Consider the following 19,399-nt stretch of genomic DNA (forward strand, 5'->3'; position numbering starts at 1 on the left):
CGATCCCCCGGCTACGGTCCGGGACCCAGCACTGGCCGATCGCGGACGCCCGCCGCGCCCGGACGCCATGCCCTGCCGGCGCGGGCCGATGGCGTCACTTCCGGTCGACGGCGGAAGCGGGAGTCGACGGCGGAAGCGGGAGTCCGCAGCGACTTCCGGGCCGGCTCCTGCGGCGGGGCTCCCGGCGCCCTACGATGCCTGCTCCGCGGCTGTTGGTGCTCTTCGGCAGCCAGACCGGCACGGCCCAGGATGTGGCGGAGAGGCTGGGCCGCGAGGCGCAGCGCCGGCGGCTGGGCTGCCGCGTGCAGGCGCTGGACTCGTATGCCGTGGTGAGGCCGGCGGCCGCGGCGGGACGCCCTCCGCGCCTGGGCGCGTGCCCTGCCGGCGGGTGTAGGCGGAGGGGAGGCTTGGCACCGGGCCTCGCCCTTGCCGCCTGAGGGAAGGAGATGGGGCCGGTCGGGTGCGTGCCTGACGGTGACGGTCTTACATCTGTGTCTTTTCGTTGAGGCCAATCTGATCAGGGAGCCCTTGGTGATATTTGTTTGTGCGACTACTGGGCAAGGAGACCCTCCTGACAACATGAAGGTAAGAGCGACCTGATAAAGCTCCCTCCACCCTCACCCCGCGTTTTCGTTGCCCGGAGTTCAAGAAGCACAATAAATAGCTGCCCTTCATAGCAGGTGCACATTCGATGTGGATTTGAGAATATCCTTGAGTGGAACTGATGGGAACTCTGCTTGTCCTCTAACAAACTTCACAGCCACCAAATAGCCTTGTTCTCCATTTTACCTGTTTGTGTTTTCAAAGCTACATAGGAATCTGGGCTGAATCTTGTGTGGATCTCTAGACTGTGCAGCTTTCAGGGTACATTTAATTCTTTGATCACCTTCTGAGCATATATTATATTCTTGGCACCAACTTTTGCTGGAAATCCAGCTGTAAACCCAGTAGTCGCTTTTCTACCTACACACTAGCAGAAACAGTAGGTTTAATGGACTGCTACAGTGCCTGGAAATGCCTGCTGCTGGGGAAAGTGTCAGATGCTGTGGGAGCCTAAAGCCTTGAGCAGAACTCTGTGGAAGGAAAGAGTATAGGTTGAGTCCTGGGATGAATGGGACTGGACAGGGAAGAGGAAACAGCCTGTGCAGAGAAGGAATATCTAGCCCATGTGAAGAGCAGAAGACAACTCATGATGGCCAAGCCAGGACAGCACTGGGAAAGAGAGAAGGGGAGGAGAGGCAGGAAGTCTGCCGATTCGAAGAACTGGGCAGCCACCTTAAATGGTTTGAAATGGGTTGAGACAAAGCCCCTTGGAGACTGTGAGACTGATACAGTCACACCCAAATTCTGGCAAGAACACCATCTGTCTGTAGGGGGCCAAGAAAATGCCAGGAGATCACAGCACAGGCAAGAGAAGCTGGTGATCTGAAGTGGGGTGATGGCAGAGAGCAGAGCAAAGTGGACACATTCCAGAGAGTTTAAGAAGGTAAAGTCAACAGGACTTGTAATGGAAGGGAACTGGAGGATGAGAAAGAAAGTGTAATCACAGCAGGGATTTGGGCTCAGGAACCAGGGTGGATGGTAGCTCCACTTGCAGAAAGACAACATGGTGGGGCCAAGTGCCTAGAGACATCTGGGGAAGTGCACGTAGGTCTCAAGCTCCAGGAGGGTCCTGGGGTGAAGCCAGTGTTGAAGAGGTCTGAGCCAGGTGCAGTGGTGCATGCCTGTAATTCAGCAGCCCAGGCGGCTAAGGCAGGAAGATTGTGAGTTCAAAGCCAGCCTCAGCAAAAGTGAGGCGCTAAGCAACTCAGTGAGACCCTGTCTCTATAAATAAAATACAAAACAGGGCTGGGGATGTGACTCAGTGTTCAAGTGCCCCTGAGTTCAATCCCCAGTACCTCCCCCCAAAAAATAGAGAGGTCTGAGAAAAGGAAGCCCCTTCCCTCCCTAGGACTGCCATCCTGAACAGAGCACAAACCATGGGCATATGGGATGCAGCCAGGCAGTAAGGAGATGGAGAGCACCTTCCCCAAGGTCCAGGGTGGGCAAGTGAGGGCTTCAAGTAGGGCGGTAGCCTCAAAGCCACACAGAGGTCCAGAAATAGGCCTGGGAGGGAGTCCCTGGGGTTGCTGGTGGTCATCAGGGAGAGCAGTTGCAATGACTTGCAGGGAGAGAAGACCCATAACAGGATCAGGGAGTGGGTGGGAAGAAGAAGTTTTAAAAGTTTTTAAACTTTTTTTTTTAATGTTTTAAGTTGTTGATGAGTCTTTATTTTTTATTTATTTACTTATATGCGGTGCTCAGAATTGAACCCAGTGTCTCACACATGCCAGGCAAGTGTTCTTCCTCTGAGCCACAGCCCAGCTCCAAGGGAGGATCGTTCTGAGAATGTCTAGACCTTAGTTAGAAAACACTTTCTGGCTGTGCAAGGGCTAAGGAGTTTAAAAGAGAGCGTTTATAAGACAGGAGAGCCCCGGCATGCTAAGTGCTGGCTAGAAGGGTAGAGGGGAGACAGATGCCGTGGGGAGGCTGGGATAAGGCCTGTGCACAGCCGAGGAGACCGAGCGGTGTCCCCACGGACAGAGAGACAACAGAAAAGGAGCACTGGGAGGATGGCAGGAGCTGTGGTGGGCGGGGCAGGCGCAGGGCCAGGGAGAGGAGAGGAGAAGGAAGGCTTCCCAGGCCTGGGCGTCAAGGTGTCAGGGCAGCCAGGGGCACCAGGGAGGTGATGGTCACACCAGAATCGAGATGACCAGAGAAGAGCGTCCTGGACAGAGAGCCAGAATGGGGAATGGCAGCAGGAATTGGGGCCGTCTGAGTGGCTGCTGGACAGGACAGCCCTGGCCCCTGCTGGTTCCGCATTGAGAACCTTGCAGTCAAGCAGCCAGGGCCCTGCTCATCCCCTGGTGGCAAAATCCACTGGGTGACAAGAGTCCCGTGGTCTCTCATCAGTTTCTCAAGTATAGGTAGACCACAGAACACCACCATACATTGAAGCAGTAAAAGGCAGGGCCCTGGAGAGACAAATGGAACTCAGGAGCAGAGCTGGAGACCCCAGGAAAGGCCTGTAAAGACCGGGAGATACAGCTGAAGAATCGTGCCAGATAGCGTAACAAGGAAAAGGCAGGCCTGGAAGCTCCTCCCGGAGCCCGAGAATGAGAGGGGGCGGGAGGAGGGATGATCATGGAGAGTGGTACAATGTCCCCAGTCTGGAGGGCAAGTTGCCAGCCTGAGACGGTAGCTTTATGCCTGGGAAGGGCCATGCCAACTGCAAAGGGGGCAGCAAGGCATTCCATGTGGGTGCTGCTTCTGGGGACAAAGCATGCACCAGTGGCTGATAGGGACAGAGGGCAGCAGGCATGTGGCTCCGGCTTCTCAGGCCTGAGGGGAGTGACCAAGCAGGCCCACACTCGGCCTCAGGCTGAGAACTGGCTTGGGACTTGTGGTGTGATGGGAGGCCTGACTGCAGAGAGCAGAGGGGTCAGAGCGGGGCAGCCATGCCACCTGACCTTTTCGTGAGTAAGAGGTAGTAAGGGAGTAGTTTTACTCTTTTACAACTGTACATTTTCCAAAGTTTTTTCTCATCCTGATAGAATAAAAATAGTTTTGTTGTTTTAAGAATGAAGGTCTTCAGCAGCGAGCAGAAGGGGTGCTCCGGGAAGGCTGAAGCTCACAGCGGTGCTGCCTCCCACTGGCAGGCAGCCCTGCTCCTCCCAGGCACCCCTTCGTCCTGCAGGCCAGCCCAGGCCTGCCCTTCAGTCAGATGTCCTGTCCCATTTTGCCCTACCCAGTCCTCTTCCCCTTCCTGATACCCTCCCTGCCACAGGGTCAGCCTAGAGGTCGGGGCCCTGACGTGGGTTTCCTGTGCCTGTAGAACTTCTGGAGGTTTATATTCCGGAAAAACCTGCCGTCCACTTCCCTGTGTCAGATGGACTTTGCCGTCGTGGGCCTTGGGGACTCCGCCTACGCCAAGTGAGTAGGGGCCAATGAGCACACCAGCTAGTACTCTGGCCTGACAGGGACAGTTCTCCAGGTCAAGCGAGAGGTGCCCTGGTGGATTGATAGGCAACCCAACCTCCAGGTCACATGGGCACTCTGATCCTCACAGTAGGGGAGGGACAGACAGGAAGCAGGCAGAGCAACACAGCACTACAGAGCCAGGCCAAGGCTCAGACCAGTCAGCATCACATCCCAAAATGTGGTAACTTCAGCAGAGATCAGCCTGGTCCTGCTTCTCACCAGGTAGGAAGCAGGCCGGGCACAGTGGTGCATGTCTATAATCCCAGTGGTTCAGGAGGCTGAAGCAGGAGGATCACAAGTTCAAAGCCAGCCTCAGCAACTGAGCAAGGTCCTAAGCAATTTAGCGAGGCCCTGTCTCAGAATAAAAAGGGCTGGGGATGTGATTCAGTGGTTAAGCGCCCTTGGGATCAATGCCTAGTACCAAAACAAAAACTAGGTAGGAAACACATACTGTGAGGTTTCAGATTTGGAAAGAGCTCTGAGATGGCAGCTCACTGTGCGTGCTCACCTGGCAGGAGCATGGCCACTGGCTTTCCTCTTACAGCATTTTTGTGACACACAGCCACTGTCCCTAAGTAAGAAGTGGTGTTACTTTGCATCCTTTCCTAAGGAGATGATGAGGGGTTTGTGTTTGATGGTGCAGATGGCATCTTATGACACCAAGGTTTTGAAAACTTCCTGTGCAAGGGACCCAGGGCTGTACAGTGCCACATGCCATTCTGATACCCCCAGAAGCTGTGTGCCTAGTGGAGTTCTTAGTCTCTAAGTGAAGGGGAGAGAATGGGAACTCCGTGACCATGTGACCAGCTGGGCGGGGGACATCTTGTTCCTTGGCAGTGTGAACACACACCAGGGCAGTGGGAAGGGAGCCCCAGCTGCCAGCGTGGTCCCTGGAGGTTGAATTGTTACGAGGTCTAGTTGTACCTTTATAAACCAAAGAGAAATGAACCAGCCTCCAGGAGGACCTCTGCTCCTCCCTGCAACTCAAGGCCTCTGGCAGAACCTGGAGGCCTTGGTGGTCTTCAGTCCCCACTTGGAGATAAGCTGTGTCTCCCCCACATGGTCTCTTGGCATTGCAAGGCCCTGCTGTTCATGGCACCTATGGTGGCTTGTCTCCTTGTGTCCCTGGTATGTCAAAACCCTGCCCCCTCTGGTGCTGTAGTCAGTGTGGGGTATCTCCACCTGAGGGAGGCCCTTCTGCCCCAACCAGTGGGTCAGCCTCGCCGTATCCACAGGTTCAACTTTGTGGCCAAGAAGTTGCACCGCCGGCTGCTGCAGCTTGGGGGCAGTGCCCTCCTGCCCATGTGCTTGGGGGATGACCAGCATGAGCTGGGGTGAGCATGGATGGTGGTGCCCCTGGGGTTCTGGCCAGCAGGCCAGCCACTGTCCTTGACAACACTTGTGTTCTCTCCCAGGCCCGATGCCACCATCGACCCCTGGTTGGGAGACCTGTGGGAAAAGGTGCTGAGGTTGTACCCAGTGCCCCTTGACCTCCCTGTGATCCCCCCTGGAGTCCCGTGAGTTTGGGCCTGGAGGTGCCACAGACTGGGCCTGGCCAGGAACCTCACCCTGGTCCCCTCTGGTGTGGGTATATTACCCCTGGGAGGGAAGGCCATGGCCTGATGTCTCTGCCCTGCCCACAGCTTACCCTCCAAGTTCACCCTCCAGTTCATCCAGGAGGCCCCCAACCCAGGCTCCAAGGAATCGTGCCTAGCCAGCCCAGAGTCTCTGGGACCCCCATCAGAGTCCCAGCCCTTCCTGGCACCCATGGTCACCAACCAGAGGGTCACAGGTCCCTCACACTTCCAGGATGTTCGGCTGATTGAGTTCGACATCACAGACTCTGGCATCAGGTGGGCGTTCTGAGCAAGCCTGAGACCCCAGGCAGGCAAGAGGGACAAGGTACCTAGGTTTCCTGGAAGCCAAGATGGGCAGGGCAATGGTGAGCAGTGAATCTGGGGTTCAGAAGGGTCTGCTAAAGCTGGGGAGAAGGCTTAGCAGCAGGGAGGTCTCTGCCCATGGACTCCCAACCCTCCCTAGACATTTGCCTCCTTCCTCTGCAGTCTCCTGAGCCCCTACATATTCCCCTCAAGTGTACATCCCCTGCCCCTTGCCCTTCCTGCCCCATCTCCACAGCCCTGGTGGCTTTCCCACAGCTTTGCTCCAGGGGATGTGGTCCTGATTCAGCCCTCAAACTCAGCCGCCCACATCCAGCAGTTCTGCCAAGTGCTGGGCCTGGACCCCAAACAGTACTTCATGCTACAGCCACAGGAGCTAGGTGAGCCCTGTGCCAGGCAGACCTCAGCGGTGGCTGCCCACTCTGCCTCCCACATCCAGGTCCCCACCTGAGGCTCCAGTGCACCAAGGTCTTCTGCTTCCACTGCAGATGTCCCCTGCCCACCAGAACTGCCCCAGCCCTGTTCCGTGTGGCACCTTGTGTCCCAGTACCTGGATATTGCCAGCGTGCCTCGTCGCTCCTTCTTTGAGCTCCTGGCCTGTCTCTCCCCGCACAAGCTGGAGCGAGAGAAGCTGCTGGAGCTCAGTTCTGCCCAAGGCCAGGAAGATCTCTGCGAGTACTGCAGCCGGCCTCGCAGGACCATCCTGGAGGTGGGCAGGTCGGTGGGGGGCCACAGAGCCCTGAGCCATGGTCACACTGTGGCTCTGCTGAGACTCTCTCTGTCCAGGTATTGTGTGACTTCCCACACACAGCGGGTGCCATCCCCCCAGACTACCTGTTGGACCTCATCCCGCAGATCCGGCCGCGGGCCTTCTCCATCGCCTCCTCCCTGCTGGTGAGGCCTGGCAGGCAGAGCAGGGACTGGCCCGAGAACTTGGGCAGGGGCCACACCCTGACAGGAGATGGACTGCTCCTGACTGGAGTGGGTAGTGGGCAGGAGTGGCCTAGCACAGGCACCTCTGTTCGCCAGGTTCATCCTGGGAGGCTCCAGATCCTTGTGGCTGTGGTGCAGTACCAGACACGCCTCAGGGAGCCCCGCCGGGGTCTCTGCTCCTCCTGGCTGGCATCCCTGGACCCGGAGAAAGGTGACTCCTGCTCCTGGGAGGTGAGGGTCGGGATGCAGCCCAGGCCCCCAGGCCTTCCTGTGCCACAGTCAGGGCTGGGCAGTCTGGTCCTTTCTGCCCTTTATGCCACCTCTTTTGTGGCAGGACCTGTCCAGGTACCTCTGTGGGTGCGACCTGGGGGCCTGGCCTTCCCAGAGACACCAGACACACCTGTGATCATGGTGGGGCCTGGCACTGGCGTGGCCCCCTTCCGAGCAGCTGTTCAGGAACGCGTGGCCCAGGGCCAGACTGGTGAGTGCGGAGTTCCAGGGCAGTGTCACCATGGGCTGGCTTGACTGGATCCTACAGGCCTGTGTCCAGTCTCGAGGCCCCCTTTGTGTTCTCCAGGAAACTTCTTGTTTTTTGGCTGCCGCTGGCGGGACCAAGACTTCTACTGGGCAGCTGAGTGGCAGGAACTGGAGAAGAGGGGCTGCCTGACTCTGGTCACAGCCTTTTCCCGGGAGCAGGTGGGTGTGCCCAGGAGCCAGGGCAGGACAGGAGAGAAGAGGGTCTAGACTTAGACCCTGCTACCCTGCCGACAGGGGCAGAAAGTGTACGTGCAGCACCGACTCAGGGAGCGAGGACCGCTGGTCTGGGAGCTGCTGGAGCACCGTGGCGCCTACTTCTATTTGGCCGGGTGAGCCCTAGTCACGGTGTGCTGGGACGGGTCCAGCCTTCTGAGGGTCCCACCGCACTGAGTCCTCTGCTGCCCCTCCAGGAATGCTAAGTACATGCCAGCAGATGTCACGGAAGCACTGATGTCCATCTTCCAGGAGGAGGGTGGGCTCTCCCACCCCAGTGCAGCTACCTTCCTTGCCAGACTCCAGCGGACACTGCGCTTCCAGACTGAGACCTGGGCCTGAGGAGCCACCTAGCCAAGGGGCCAGTTGTCACCTCTTGACCCTGTTTGATACCTGAGTCCTGGAGCCATATCAGACCAGGGCTGGGGCTCCCAGACCTCAGCTGGCTCAAAGGGCCCTCCTTACACACAGCCACACTCCAGGGGACCCAGGGCCCCACACTCTCAGCCTTGACTGACTCCACTGGCTCCTCTCACTTGTACCACCCGATCCCATTTCCCTATCAGGTTGGTGCCCTGGCCTGGTGCAGTGCGTCAGGAAGGCCCCACCCTGATGGGTACCAGGAGCCTGTGAGGGCTCCACTGCCCTCTGTAGCTTGCAGCGACCATGCTATTCTGGTCACCCTGCAGCACCCACAGAGCTTGGGCTATGGTTGGAGGCCACCAGGACCCCCTGACTTTCTGAGAAGCAGATCCTTTGCTGATCCTGGAAACCTTGGCAATAAACATGGCCTCTGGACAGCTGCACCATGTGTGCTTTTCTACCTTCCTGGTGCTGTGGGTGGTGGCTGGGCCACAGCTCCTCTGCACGGGTTGAACTGGGGATGACCCTTTCCTGGCACATGCACCTGTATGGGCACTCTTAAGCCATTGGTCAGCTGTCTTCCTGAGCACCCTTGTACTAGGGTGTTGTACCTGGATGGTGAGCGCCTGCCATTGCACACTTGTACCTAAGGTCTTGAACTCAGCCCCAGCCCTGCTCCACCACCAACTACCAAGCAACAGGTCCTCCAGAACCACGAGGAGGCGCTGGGACTGGGAGCGGGGCGCCGAGGGGCCAGGCGTGCAGTCCCGCCCCTGGGCGGGGCCCTGACTCTAGGAGGGGCACCCTGTGGGAGGAGTCCACGTCTACGAGGAGCTGAGGAGTGTTTGTCTGTGCTCTCTGGAGGGACCCCGCTTGGGCTGTGGAGCCACCTGGAGCTGCACGCAGCAGCGGCCCATACGAAGTTTACTCCCATTGGGGCCAGCAAGCCCAGAGGTGCGACTGGAGGTCAGTGCCCCTACGAAACAGCGGGTGGAGTGCAGACCCTGCCCAGACCCGAGGGCCACAGACTCACCCCACGACTGCCTCGGCCAGGCTGGAGTCCCCTTCCATCCATCCTGATTTCTGCCCTGGGGTCCCCACCGTGGGCCTCAGTGAGCACAGCTCTAGGTCTGCCAGTCTATCTTGGGCCTCTCTGGGCACTGAGCACTTGGACCCACCTTGCCGGCCCCCAGCAGATGAAAGGAATGATCTCAGGGCCCCCCGGGGTGCCAGGACTCCCGACAGTGAGCCTCTGCTGGGGATCAGAGCCCGAGCTGGCACCTGGGCCCTGCCAACAGAACAAGAGCAGGAAGGGGGTGTGGGGGAGGAGTGCCCTATCTGCACAGAGCCCTATGGGACTGGGCAGCACCACCTGGCTCTGCTGAATTGCGGACATGGCCTGTGTGTGGGCTGCCTGCACCAGCTGCTGGGCACCACCCCCAGTACTGACCTGGGTCGTGTGCGCTGCCCGCTGTGTCGCCAGAAGACGCCCATGCTGGAGTGGGAGATCTGCCGACTGCAGGAGGAGCTGCTTCAGGCTGATGGGCCCCAGTGCCCACCACCTCCTTCACCCCCAGCACCTACCCTCCGTAGCCCTGGGCCCTGGGGCTCCCTTGAGCACCGCTACCAGCTGCGTTTCCTGGCAGGGCCTGTGGGTGGCCGGGGCTGCCTGCCCTTCCTGCCCTGCCCGCCCCGCCTGGGCACCTGGCTGTGGGCACTGCGGGAGCGAGGGCCCTGTGCTCGCCGCCTGGCACTGCTAAGTCTGCTGACGCTTGAGCTGCTGGGGCTGCTGCTCATCTTCATGCCACTCATGCTGCTGGGGCTGCTCTTCATGCTCCTGGACCACTCTGGTCCCTGAGCAGAGCCCAGGAAATGGCCTCCAGTCCACACCTGCTATCACTGAACCCAAGACCAGGACCCAGGGCTTCCTAGAAGCCCAACTTCCTCAGAGAGCCCGCCCAACCTGTGATCCGACTCTGAGCCTGAGGACATCATGCCAAGGACAGCTGCTAGAGGAGGCCAGCCCAGCAGGAATGTCTGTGAGCAGGATCCCACATGCTTGTAAGGGATAGGCTGGCCATGGGCACACAGTGGGCCACACTTCCCCCTTCCAAGGCCCAACTGAGCAGGCAGATGTGAATGTGAACACAGATCTGGCAGCGAGTCTGTTCCCTGGGGAGACAGGCTTGCCCACCCTGTGTTCCAGATAAGGGCCAGTGTGTGTCCCTGAAGGTCAGGGTGGCCAGTGGGAGAAGCCTACACTGTACACACCCAACCTGGGCCAGGACCAGAGGGGTGGCCTGGAACATCCAGGGTACCACCACTAGATGTGTGCTGCAAGAAACAAGGGCCCACCCAGGCCCTGGAGCTCAAGGAGTGCTGGGCCCAAGCCCCAGCTCTGCCTGCCGGACTGCACCACCTCCCTCCTCCAAGCCTCAGGCCCTTGCCTGAACAAGGGCACAGCTGTGGCCTACCTCACAGCTTGTTGGTGATACACGTGAGCCCAGCACTGTGTGCAGAGTGCTGTGCCTGGCATGACTGGCTTTCAATAAACAGTCGCTGCTAATGCCATTGTTACCGTGCCTGTCCTTGCTGTTACTCCATCTCTGCCATCCAGGCTCCTGTGCCCTATCCCTGCATCCTGTGAAGGTACTTCCTACAAACCCAAGTGGTCCAGGTGTCAAGACAGGGACGCCTGAGTCCTTGTACTCTCACCACGGTCTTCACCAGCTGTAGACCTCTACTCATAACTGACCCAAAGGCCGTTCCCACACAGCCTTGGTAGAGCTGCACAGGCACTCAGGACCAGGCAAGCTCTCCTCCATACAGCCACTGGCTGATGCCAAGGGAAGGCCCTAGCCTGCCTGGCTGGCCCAGTTCTGCACACCTGCCACACAGCCCTTGTGGTGCACACTAGCAGCCCTTCTGCACCAACATGAGGGGGTCTACACACATGTTCACAGCCAGACCTCGCCCTCCCGAGGGGCATGCTCACCCAGCCTGGCCCCAGTGAGCAGAGACCAACCCTGAGCAGAGCCTGACCTCCTCCTGGCAGGTGCCCACCCTAGTGCCCAAGTCTGGGCATAGCCCACAGGGACAAGCTCCAGTCCAGGGGACAGGTATAAACTTTGGCAAAGAGTTTTAATGGCAAAGTTGGCTGCAGCGACAATGCCACGCGGGGTGGGGCCAGAAGCCATGGTGGGTGAGGAAGGGTCAGCGGGCAACAGGGTAGGGCCAGTTCCCTGAAGCAGCATTGAGCGAGGACTGGCACGCAGTGGTGGGCAAGTGGGCACTACATGATGGAGCAGGCGGACAGCGGGTTCCGCACGTGACAGGTGCACGCAGCTCCACAGTACTGCCGGAAGGTCTGGTAGCAGCTGCCCTCAGGCTCACCCCCCCACTGGCCCCCGGATGGGGCAGTCAGTGCCTCAGGAGGCAGGCGACTCAAGATGGACGTGTTGACAGCCAGTGCAGCCAGGCCATAGTCAGTGAAGAGCACAGTCTCACGGCGGCAGGTGGGGCAGGAGATGAACTTGTACTTGGGGCAGGACTCATAGAGAATCTGCAGGCACTGCTCACACACGGAGTGCAGGCAAGACAGCACTCGGGGCCGCCGCTGGGTGACATTGTACGTGTGCCCACAGGTGGGGCACTCCAGGGGCTCACCTGCTGCCACCGTCCCAGTCCCTGATGAAGAAGCCACAGAGGCAGCCGGTCCAGGCCGAATCACGTACTGATTCACGATGACCTCGTCCGCTGCCACCACTCGGGGGAAGCCCAGGTCAGAGCTGCCCTTCCGGGGCCTCCGTGGCAAGGGTGGGGTGTGGGGGGCCCCTTCCAAGGCAGGCATGTCCCCCCCACAGGCCTGGTTGACAATGATCTCTGTGTGAGAGGGCCAGGCACGTTTGGGTGCCAGGGTGGGAGTGGGCCTGGGTGCAGGTGGGAAGCAGGGGGCAGCTGCCGGGAGTTCAGGGAACTTTTCAGGATGGACAATTTTCATGGCCTCCATCTTGAGGATGACATGTGGGCCCTTCAGGCAGGACATGAGGAGGCCCGGCCAGCCACTGCCCACCTCGGGCCCAGGGTCAGTCGGCATCCGGCTGTCTGCAGTCAGACTGGACTTTCGGGCAGGAGAGGGTGTTGGACGGGGTGGAAGAGAGGGAGCAGCATCCTGGTCCTGCCAGGCCTGGTGGGGACGCCGGCTGCCCCGTGGACTCCTAGGGACAGCCGGTGAGAGCTGGGGGGGCAGGCCCCCGCCCAGTGGCCACAGTGGCTTCTCTGGTCCAGTCCTGGGAGGAGGAGGAAGGGGTGGGGGTGGGGGAGGCAGACGGGGACAGGGAGGTGTGGGAGACCGCCCTGGGCTGGAGGTCTGACCCAGGGGCTCACCCAGGGTCGCTGGCTGCTGAGGCTGGCAAGGGGGCGTGAGGAGAGCCCCCCCGGCAGCCGAGGTCAGCAATCCCTGGGCCGGGACATCGGGGCAGGCAGGGGCTAGGTGGGCCCCATGGCTCCAGGACAGGGCGCCCAGGGAAGGCAGCTAGCCTGGGCACTGGTTGCAGGAGGACCTGGGCGGCAGGCTCCGCGGCACGACCAGAGGAGAGGCCTGCACCAGGCCCGAGCTGAAGGTGAGAAACAGCGTGAGGGAGCACCCTGGCCCTTTCCCACCTCGCCCTCACCCCCAGCCTGCACAAAGGACGGGCGCCCGACCTCTGACCCTGACCTGGGCGGTAGAACCCGCCCTCCGCGGGACTGGACCCAGCCCCCTCCCCAGTCCCCGCCTCCGAGGCCGAAAGCTGGGTCCGGAGGGCCGACCCTGCCAGGGTGGGTCGGGGCAGTGCCTCGGACCCCGCCCCTCCCCCGCTCACCTGCCCCAGCCTGGCGTCCCCGGGCCGCGCCGCCGCCGCAGAGGTTGTCTCAAAGGCAGGCCCGGATGCGGCGCCCGCGCCTTGGCCGGGTGGCTCGGGAGGCTCGGGCGGCTCGGGCGGCTCCGGCGGCGACCTCGGGCGATGGCGGGCACGGGCGGCACCCAGGGGCGCCGGCGCAGGGTTCGGGGCGCGGGGCTCAGCGCGGCGGCGGCGGCGGCGGCGGCGGCGGCAGGTGCGTGCGGAGCGTGGCGCGCTCTGCGGCGGAGGCGCGGGGACCGCAGTGCGCGCGGCGCCCGCCCGCGCCCGCAGCGCCACCCCCCGTCTGGGGACCCGCGCGGGGTCCGCGGGGCGGGGCCAGTCTCTCCGCCGCCCCTCAATCGGCTCCAGGCCTGGCGCCGCTCCTGGGGTCGCCCCCCTGTAAGCTGCGTACGGGTCAGGACCTCCACTTTGCTCCCCAGTCCTCCCCTCCCCTGCTGGCTGACCCTGGGTCCTGGCAACCTCCCACCACCTCTGGAAGGAAAATCATTTTTTCCTTGACATTTCGAGGTCTCACAATGCCCCGAGTAGGGAGGAGGAGAGGGGGCCCGCGAGGGATTTCCAGGAAAGCTGGGTCCCACCCAGCGCCCACCTTGTGCCTGCCCTCACGTGACCCCCGGAGTATGGTCTCTACTTGTCCTTCCACTCGGTTCGTGGAATTGCCTCGTGTCCTGCTCATCCGCGCACCCACGTGCGCCCAGTACTGGACAGCTCAGAGAGGGATGTGACTTCAAGAGGGATGAGCATGAGGAGGGCAAGCAGATACGACAGGGATGGACCAAGGGAGTTCCGGGGTCCGGAGACTTGGAGGAGGGGTGGGCCGAGGGGTGGGGTGAGCGTGTGCGGAAGGTTGAAGATGGCTGGATAGTTGGGCAGTTCACTTGTTGGGTGGAGGGCAGCGCACCGAGGACACTCACCTGCCAAGGCGGGAGCGGCCCTCTGGCATCCCATCAGGTCAGAAGGAAGGCACGCCATCGTCACTCGGTTGTGTGCCAACCTGACCCCACCCAGCAGAGAGGCCCATTCCTGTTTTCCCCTCAGTGGGCTTCCCTGTTCCATGGGCTGCACCCTCTGCACACCCGTGGGGTGAGGAGAGACCCCTCGGGTGAGAGGAGGTCCCAGGATGTGCGGGTAACTGCTGGGCTGGGGACCCAGAGCGTCGGGAGCCTCGGGAAGGCCATTCCCTCTCCCTGCCAGGCCGCCGTGTAGCGCGCTGCCACTTGGTGATCGGGGTCCATGCCTGACCCTAGCCAGCCAGCCAGGCCTCCTTCAGGACCACAGCCCCTCTCCTCTCTAAGGCCAGACTAGGAAAGGTGTTCCTGTGGAGCAAGGCAGGGCCTGCCTTGTGGCTCTGTGGGACCCAGTCCCCGCGCCTGGACTCATTCCACGAGCAGACGTGAGAAGTGTGCTAGTGAGCAGGAGTGCGGCAGAAGCGGCGGCATTACGGGGCCTGGCATATGCCGGTGGGGCAACTGAGGCAGCTGCGGCCAGAGGGCCCAGAGCCCACTGCGGCAGGAGGCTCTGCTCATTGACCCGAGGGCTCCCAAGCTCCGCACGTGGGGAGGTACCGGGCCGTCAACTCCACCCCTTGCTCGAGGCCCCGCCCAGTTGAGAGAGGCCCCGCCCCGCCCCGCGGGGAGGCCCAAGCCGAGTATCTAAGTACCCGAACCGGGTCTTTTGGGAAACCCTGAAGCGCTGAGGCTTCTGGGGAATCGTCTCCGCAGGGCACCTCGGCCGGTTTGCGCATGAGCAACACTCCGCCTTGTCGCTAGGGGCGGGATCTGAACGAGCGATGGGCGGGGCCTCAGACGCCTGCGCAGTGGGTCCCCATCCTCTGCCTCTTCGAAGCCCGGGTTCCCAGACCCAGTTGGCTGCACTTTCTAGATGTTCAGAACTCCTGTCCGGACTGGTCTGGCTGCCTCACGCCGACCACCCCATCACCCTGGTCAGCGGACCACCTCCCATTTGGTCCCTGGTGCTTCCCCGGCGTGAGTTCTGCAGGTGTAGGGTTCAGGGGAGCCCACCAGTGCCAAGCCGGGCCCCTAGGGCTTGCATCCATTGTCACCCCCACCCCCACGACCCTGCGTGACCGCTAAAGACCTGGGAGCCGAAGCTGCGGAGGCGGGAAGGGGCCAGGGCCAGAGATGGGGCGCTGGGGACAGGTTGACCCAGCCCACCAACTGGAGGGAAAGTGCAGTTTCAGAAGTAAGCAGAAAACAATGTCACTTGTGTCTGAAGTCTCTGTGGCCAACTGTAAGATAAGTAAGGTTTACCTACCAAGTTGTATGTCAAACGTTTTTTATTAATTAGAAAAGTGGAAAATCCCCAAGTAGCTGATGTAGGCAGGGAGGAACTCTGCCCCAGTAGGGGCATTGAGGAATTCCCCAGACCACCTGCAGGCCCTAGGGTCTGAGGACCTGATGCCACTTCCTTGCTGGGGCCATGACCCCAGGTCTTCATGGTGAGCCATCCAGGGTGCAGAGCATGCTCTGGATGCATCCTGCCTGAGTCACCCCAGGTTGGCGGTGCCCCTCAGAGCCCAAACTGTGGCCGCACCTATCCGAGAATGCGGGGTGGGCAGGTTGCTGTGCTCCAGTTGCTAGGGCCTCTTGGGATCTTGGGAGCCCCATCTTTGAGCTCCACCCCAGGGCCCCGCCCCTCCCCAGGAGGGAAAAGGGAGCTGCCAGACTGCACTCACAGGCTCTGAGAGGACCGAGAGGACAGACTGCCACCACTGCCCCTGCAGGTGAGTCCTGGCTGTGGGTTCTGACCTGCACTCAGGGTACCCCAGGAGAGCCCCTGTCCTCCCTGGACCAGCCCAACTGTGTCTCCCAGCCTCCCTAACTCCATTTCCAGCTCCATCCCAGGGGCAGGGCTAGAATACTTGCGGGGGGGGGGGGGTGACAGCTGGAGACTCTGGCCTTCCATGACATCTGGGTCTTGCACACACAGGGCTCCAAACCTGTGGACACTGATGCCTCGGGGATGCAGTCCCCTGATGAGGCAGGCCTCTCCTGGGTGGGTGCTTTCCTGTGCTGCAGGCTCTGAGGCCACGGTCCCCTTCCTGAGCTGATGTCCGCGTCTCTATTCACCCCTGCAGCCTATGCCATGGATCCTCATGAGATGGTTGTCAAGAACCCATATGCCCACATCAGCATCCCCCGGGCTCACCTGCGGCCTGACCTGGGGCAGCAATTAGAGGAGGGTCCCTCGTTCACATCCTCAGAGATGCAGCCTCTGCCAGAGGTGACCTGCACCCCAGAACCAGCCTGTCTCCTGCAACCCACCAAGGGCCCAGGTCCCAAAGGGGCCAAGGGAGCTGCTCCAGACCAGAGCCAGCAGGCCTGGAAACAGCCCTGCAACCCCTATGGCAGTGGGCAGCGCCCGGGAGGACTAACCTATGCTGGCCTGCCACCCGTGGGGCGTGGAGATGACATCGCCCACCACTGCTGCTGCTGCCCCTGCTGCTCCTGCTGCCACTGCCCACGCTTCTGCCGCTGTCACAGCTGCTGCTGCGTGGTCTCATAGCCCACGTAAGGCTGTGGGCCTAGGCCTTTGCTCAGCAGCCAAGGCGGTGCTGGACATTAGGGGCAGCCACTGTCATGAGCATCAACCACTTCCTGCCTCTGGACCTTGGGCACTTGGGACCAGGAAGACTGGCTCAGCCTGGGCCCTTCAAACAAAGTCCTGGAAACTGGTCATGTTGATGGTGACAGGGACACTCCTGACACTTCCCGAAAGGCCCTGGCAATAAAGCAGTGTGAGCTCGGTGCCAGCAACCCCTCTTTTGCGGCTGGCCCCTTTGGGAAGGGTCCCGGGCTCAAAGACAGCAGCTTCTCCCATGTGGACACTCTGCACACACACAGCCCCTGCAGCAGGCGCCCAGCCTCCAGGGGATGGCCAGGCTGCCTTGCACTCCCTAGGCCTGAGGCTGAGACCCTGAGCAGGGTCCATTCCTGAGTCACATGGCAGGAGGATGCCATGCATGGTTCTAGGGGTGCAGGAGCCCCAAGAAAGGCAGAAAGCTGAGGTTGGCAGGATGGTGGAGGGAGGGGCTGGTACAGGCAGTTTTCAGGGAGTGAACACTCAGGACAGCAACGCCCAGGAGTCAGGATGGAGCCCTGCCCACTGTGAGTCACCTCCCAGTCTGAACCAGGTTGCTTTTCTGGTTTCCCACAAAACATCAAAATTCCTGCACATCCAGATCTGTGCTGTTTGCCTGCTGCCCCACACCAGGGCTGGGCTTCTTGAAGGCAAGGCAGGGAGTGGGCTGGGTGGAGGAAGGGGCCACAGGTGCCATTTCCCATGTCCACCATTGCAGGATGCCTGTCCACGTGTGAGGAGCTAGATACCAGGGCAGGGAGTGTATGAGAAGTTCCCCTGTGGGCATCCTGACATTTCCGGGGTGGGGCAGAGACATGGCACCACAAGGAGGTGGAAGTCAAGCTGGCCTCACAAGACAGACGGGTCCCCTGTGGCCAGCCCTCCCCTGCACATAAGGACTGGCAAAGCAGGTGTGTTGTGTGTGGAGGTCTGTGCACGTGGGCGGACAGGTCATTACTCTACTCTGGGCCTGGCTCCCTCTCCCTGCTCCCAGGCAGGGAAACCTGCCTGACCAGTCCTGGAAGCGGACTGCCAAGGGGTGGGCAGGAGGGAGAAGAGCACTTCTGTTCTTGGACTTCCTCCTAGTGGGGAACCCTACCAGGTGCCCCCAACTGTGTTGTGCCTGTGGTCTTTGTCACTGGGCACCCTCACCACACCTCCCAGAACCAAAGCTTCCAGAGCTGGCCTGAAGGCCCCAGAAGAGCAAAGGCCCCTGAGGGTGTTTCTGGGGGGCCTGGGATGGTCCCTGTGTGAGGGGACTGCCACGCGTGGTGTGTGAGCGCCACCTTGTGGCCAAAAGGGCTGGCTGCTGCACATAGCCGGAACATCCTAGACCCAGCCCCGCAGGGAGGCTGAGTCACACAGGAACAAGGACGTTGACCCCTAAAGGGATACTGCAGGGAAGCAGGGATCCTCGGGCTCTGAGTTGGCAAGGCACTGGGCAGCCTTCCTGGAGGAGATGACATGAACTGGGAACCCAAGATTGGGCATGTCCCAGGCCCAGACAGGAAAGCTGTGGTGGGGAGTCTGTGTGGGAGGGGAGGCTGTGGGAGCGTGCACTTCGAGGAGGGGAGCTTTGGGGGAAGAACTGCAAGGCCAGGCCTAGCTGGCGTTTATGACGGACAGGAAGGGAGTGGTGTGCAAGGGGAGGGGTCAGCTTGCCTCCTACCAAGGGGGTGGTGCATCAGATCCAGTTGCAGGTGCCTTGTGGACGAAAGAGGAGCCCGGTCCTGCTGCAGCAACCACCTGTCTGCTGCCAGGGCCAGTGACGCGCGCCCGGGGCGGGGAGTCCCAGGGTCCTCACCCCGCTTCTCCGGCCACCTTCTGACTGGGCATAGCCACCCAGTGGAGCTGAAGCAGGTAAGCAAGACCTGGGCTGAAGCAGCCAGGGCGGGGTGGGCCAGGGTTGCACAGGAGGGCCACAGGTGGAAGGGGACAGGATGCCGACCAGCCACCAGCCACACACCAGAGGCACCCCCAGACTGCGTGTTTGATCACCTTGAGGGTTCTGCCCACCCTGCAGGTGGTTCCTGGGCTCTGGGACACACTCCGAGTGCTAGTGCCCACCCCTGCCAGGTGGTCACAGACACAGGAGGGTGTGGGATGTGACCTGTGCCCCTGTTCCTGCCATCTTCCCTACACGCCTCCCCTAGGATGCTGCGGCCTGAGAGCCCCCGAGCTTTGGAGGAGGGGGCAGGCCCTGGGGCCCTGCGGGACGACTGTGTCATCTGCTACTCGGCCTATGACCTCTCTGGGCACCTGCCCCGCCGCCTCTACTGTGGTCACACCTTCTGCCAGGCATGTGTGCGGCAACTGGACACCCTGGCCCACGAACAGCACTGGATCCCCTGTCCACAGTGCCGCCAGAGCACACCCACACCCCGTGGAGGGGTGGCCATGCTGGACCTGGACCTGGCTGCCTTCCTGGCGGTCAGGGCTGAGCGGGAACCCTTGAAGATGCAGCCCCACCCGCCCACCCCCTTCAAAGGCAGCGACACCGTCACTCGGCAGCCAGAGGCGCTGTGCCCCTCCTTGGGCCCCCAGCCTCACCTGCCCCGGCCCAGACACTGCTGCTGGGGCTGTGGCAGCCTGTGTTGGAGTCCCCAGGGCAGCCCCGAGGTCTGAGCTCTGCCCATTCCCACTCTTGTGGGGGGAACGGCTGCCCAAGCATGCCTGCACTGGACTGTTGGACACACGAGTCCACCCCCAACTTTGTGGCACGGCCTCCTGGGTACAGCCCCATATGGCCCAGCATGATGCTGACACTCCAGCTGCAATGCCCACAGGCCATAGCCTAAGGTCAGGGCCTATGGTCACAGTGCTGCAGAGTCTGCAGGAGGCTGGTGACGTCCCACGACGCCCGCCAGATTCCCTGACTGTGTGCCAGCTGCGCTGCTGCTGTCCGAGTCCCCTGCAAACCAGCCAGGCCTGGAT

The 19,399-nt window shown here is 61.2% G+C and overlaps 5 protein-coding genes across 8 annotated transcripts; 4 read left to right on the forward strand and 1 right to left on the reverse strand.

The window, feature by feature from the left end:
• Nucleotides 1–118: 118 nt before the first annotated feature.
• Nucleotides 119–8,407, forward strand: NDOR1 (NADPH dependent diflavin oxidoreductase 1). Of its 4 annotated transcripts, none has more exons than XM_079112785.1 (14): nt 119–329; nt 508–585; nt 3,875–3,972; nt 5,256–5,354; nt 5,436–5,537; nt 5,664–5,873; nt 6,177–6,298; nt 6,407–6,627; nt 6,705–6,812; nt 6,948–7,062; nt 7,186–7,332; nt 7,429–7,547; nt 7,623–7,717; nt 7,854–8,407. In XM_079112785.1, the coding sequence occupies exons 1-14, from the start codon at nt 195–197 to the stop codon at nt 7,996–7,998; spliced, it is 1,794 nt and encodes a 597-aa protein (XP_078968911.1). In that variant the 5' UTR covers nt 119–194; the 3' UTR covers nt 7,999–8,407. The 4 variants fall into 4 exon arrangements, with proteins under 4 accessions (XP_078968911.1, XP_078968908.1, XP_078968909.1 ...); XM_079112783.1 differs by having other exon boundaries at nt 121–329; nt 7,799–8,407; XM_079112782.1 differs by having other exon boundaries at nt 6,948–7,332; nt 7,799–8,407.
• A 105-nt stretch (nt 8,408–8,512) lies between these two features.
• Nucleotides 8,513–10,551, forward strand: LOC306645597 (ring finger protein-like; the record flags this gene model as incomplete). The annotated part of the gene is made up of 2 exons (XM_079113500.1): nt 8,513–8,582; nt 8,807–10,551. The coding sequence occupies 2 exons, from the start codon at nt 8,513–8,515 to the stop codon at nt 9,820–9,822; spliced, it is 1,086 nt and encodes a 361-aa protein (XP_078969626.1). The 3' UTR covers nt 9,823–10,551.
• A 535-nt stretch (nt 10,552–11,086) lies between these two features.
• RNF208 (ring finger protein 208) lies at nt 11,087–12,060 on the reverse strand (the record flags this gene model as incomplete). Its single annotated transcript, XM_079112860.1, has 1 exon — nt 11,087–12,060. The coding sequence occupies one exon, from the start codon at nt 12,058–12,060 to the stop codon at nt 11,257–11,259; it is 804 nt and encodes a 267-aa protein (XP_078968986.1). The 3' UTR covers nt 11,087–11,256.
• A 3,420-nt stretch (nt 12,061–15,480) lies between these two features.
• CYSRT1 (cysteine rich tail 1) lies at nt 15,481–16,632 on the forward strand. The gene is made up of 2 exons (XM_079112876.1): nt 15,481–15,608; nt 15,963–16,632. Exon 2 carries the CDS (start codon nt 15,971–15,973, stop codon nt 16,388–16,390), a length of 420 nt encoding a protein of 139 aa, XP_078969002.1. The 5' UTR covers nt 15,481–15,608; nt 15,963–15,970; the 3' UTR covers nt 16,391–16,632.
• A 134-nt stretch (nt 16,633–16,766) lies between these two features.
• On the forward strand, nt 16,767–19,302 carry RNF224 (ring finger protein 224). The gene is made up of 4 exons (XM_079112874.1): nt 16,767–16,892; nt 17,184–17,376; nt 18,154–18,325; nt 18,619–19,302. Exon 4 carries the CDS (start codon nt 18,620–18,622, stop codon nt 19,088–19,090), a length of 471 nt encoding a protein of 156 aa, XP_078969000.1. The 5' UTR covers nt 16,767–16,892; nt 17,184–17,376; nt 18,154–18,325; nt 18,619; the 3' UTR covers nt 19,091–19,302.
• The last annotated feature ends 97 nt before the right edge of the window (nt 19,303–19,399 follow it).

This window comes from Sciurus vulgaris (assembly GCF_902686455.1).
Source record: "Sciurus vulgaris genome assembly, chromosome: 15".
NCBI lineage: Eukaryota > Metazoa > Chordata > Mammalia > Rodentia > Sciuridae > Sciurus > Sciurus vulgaris.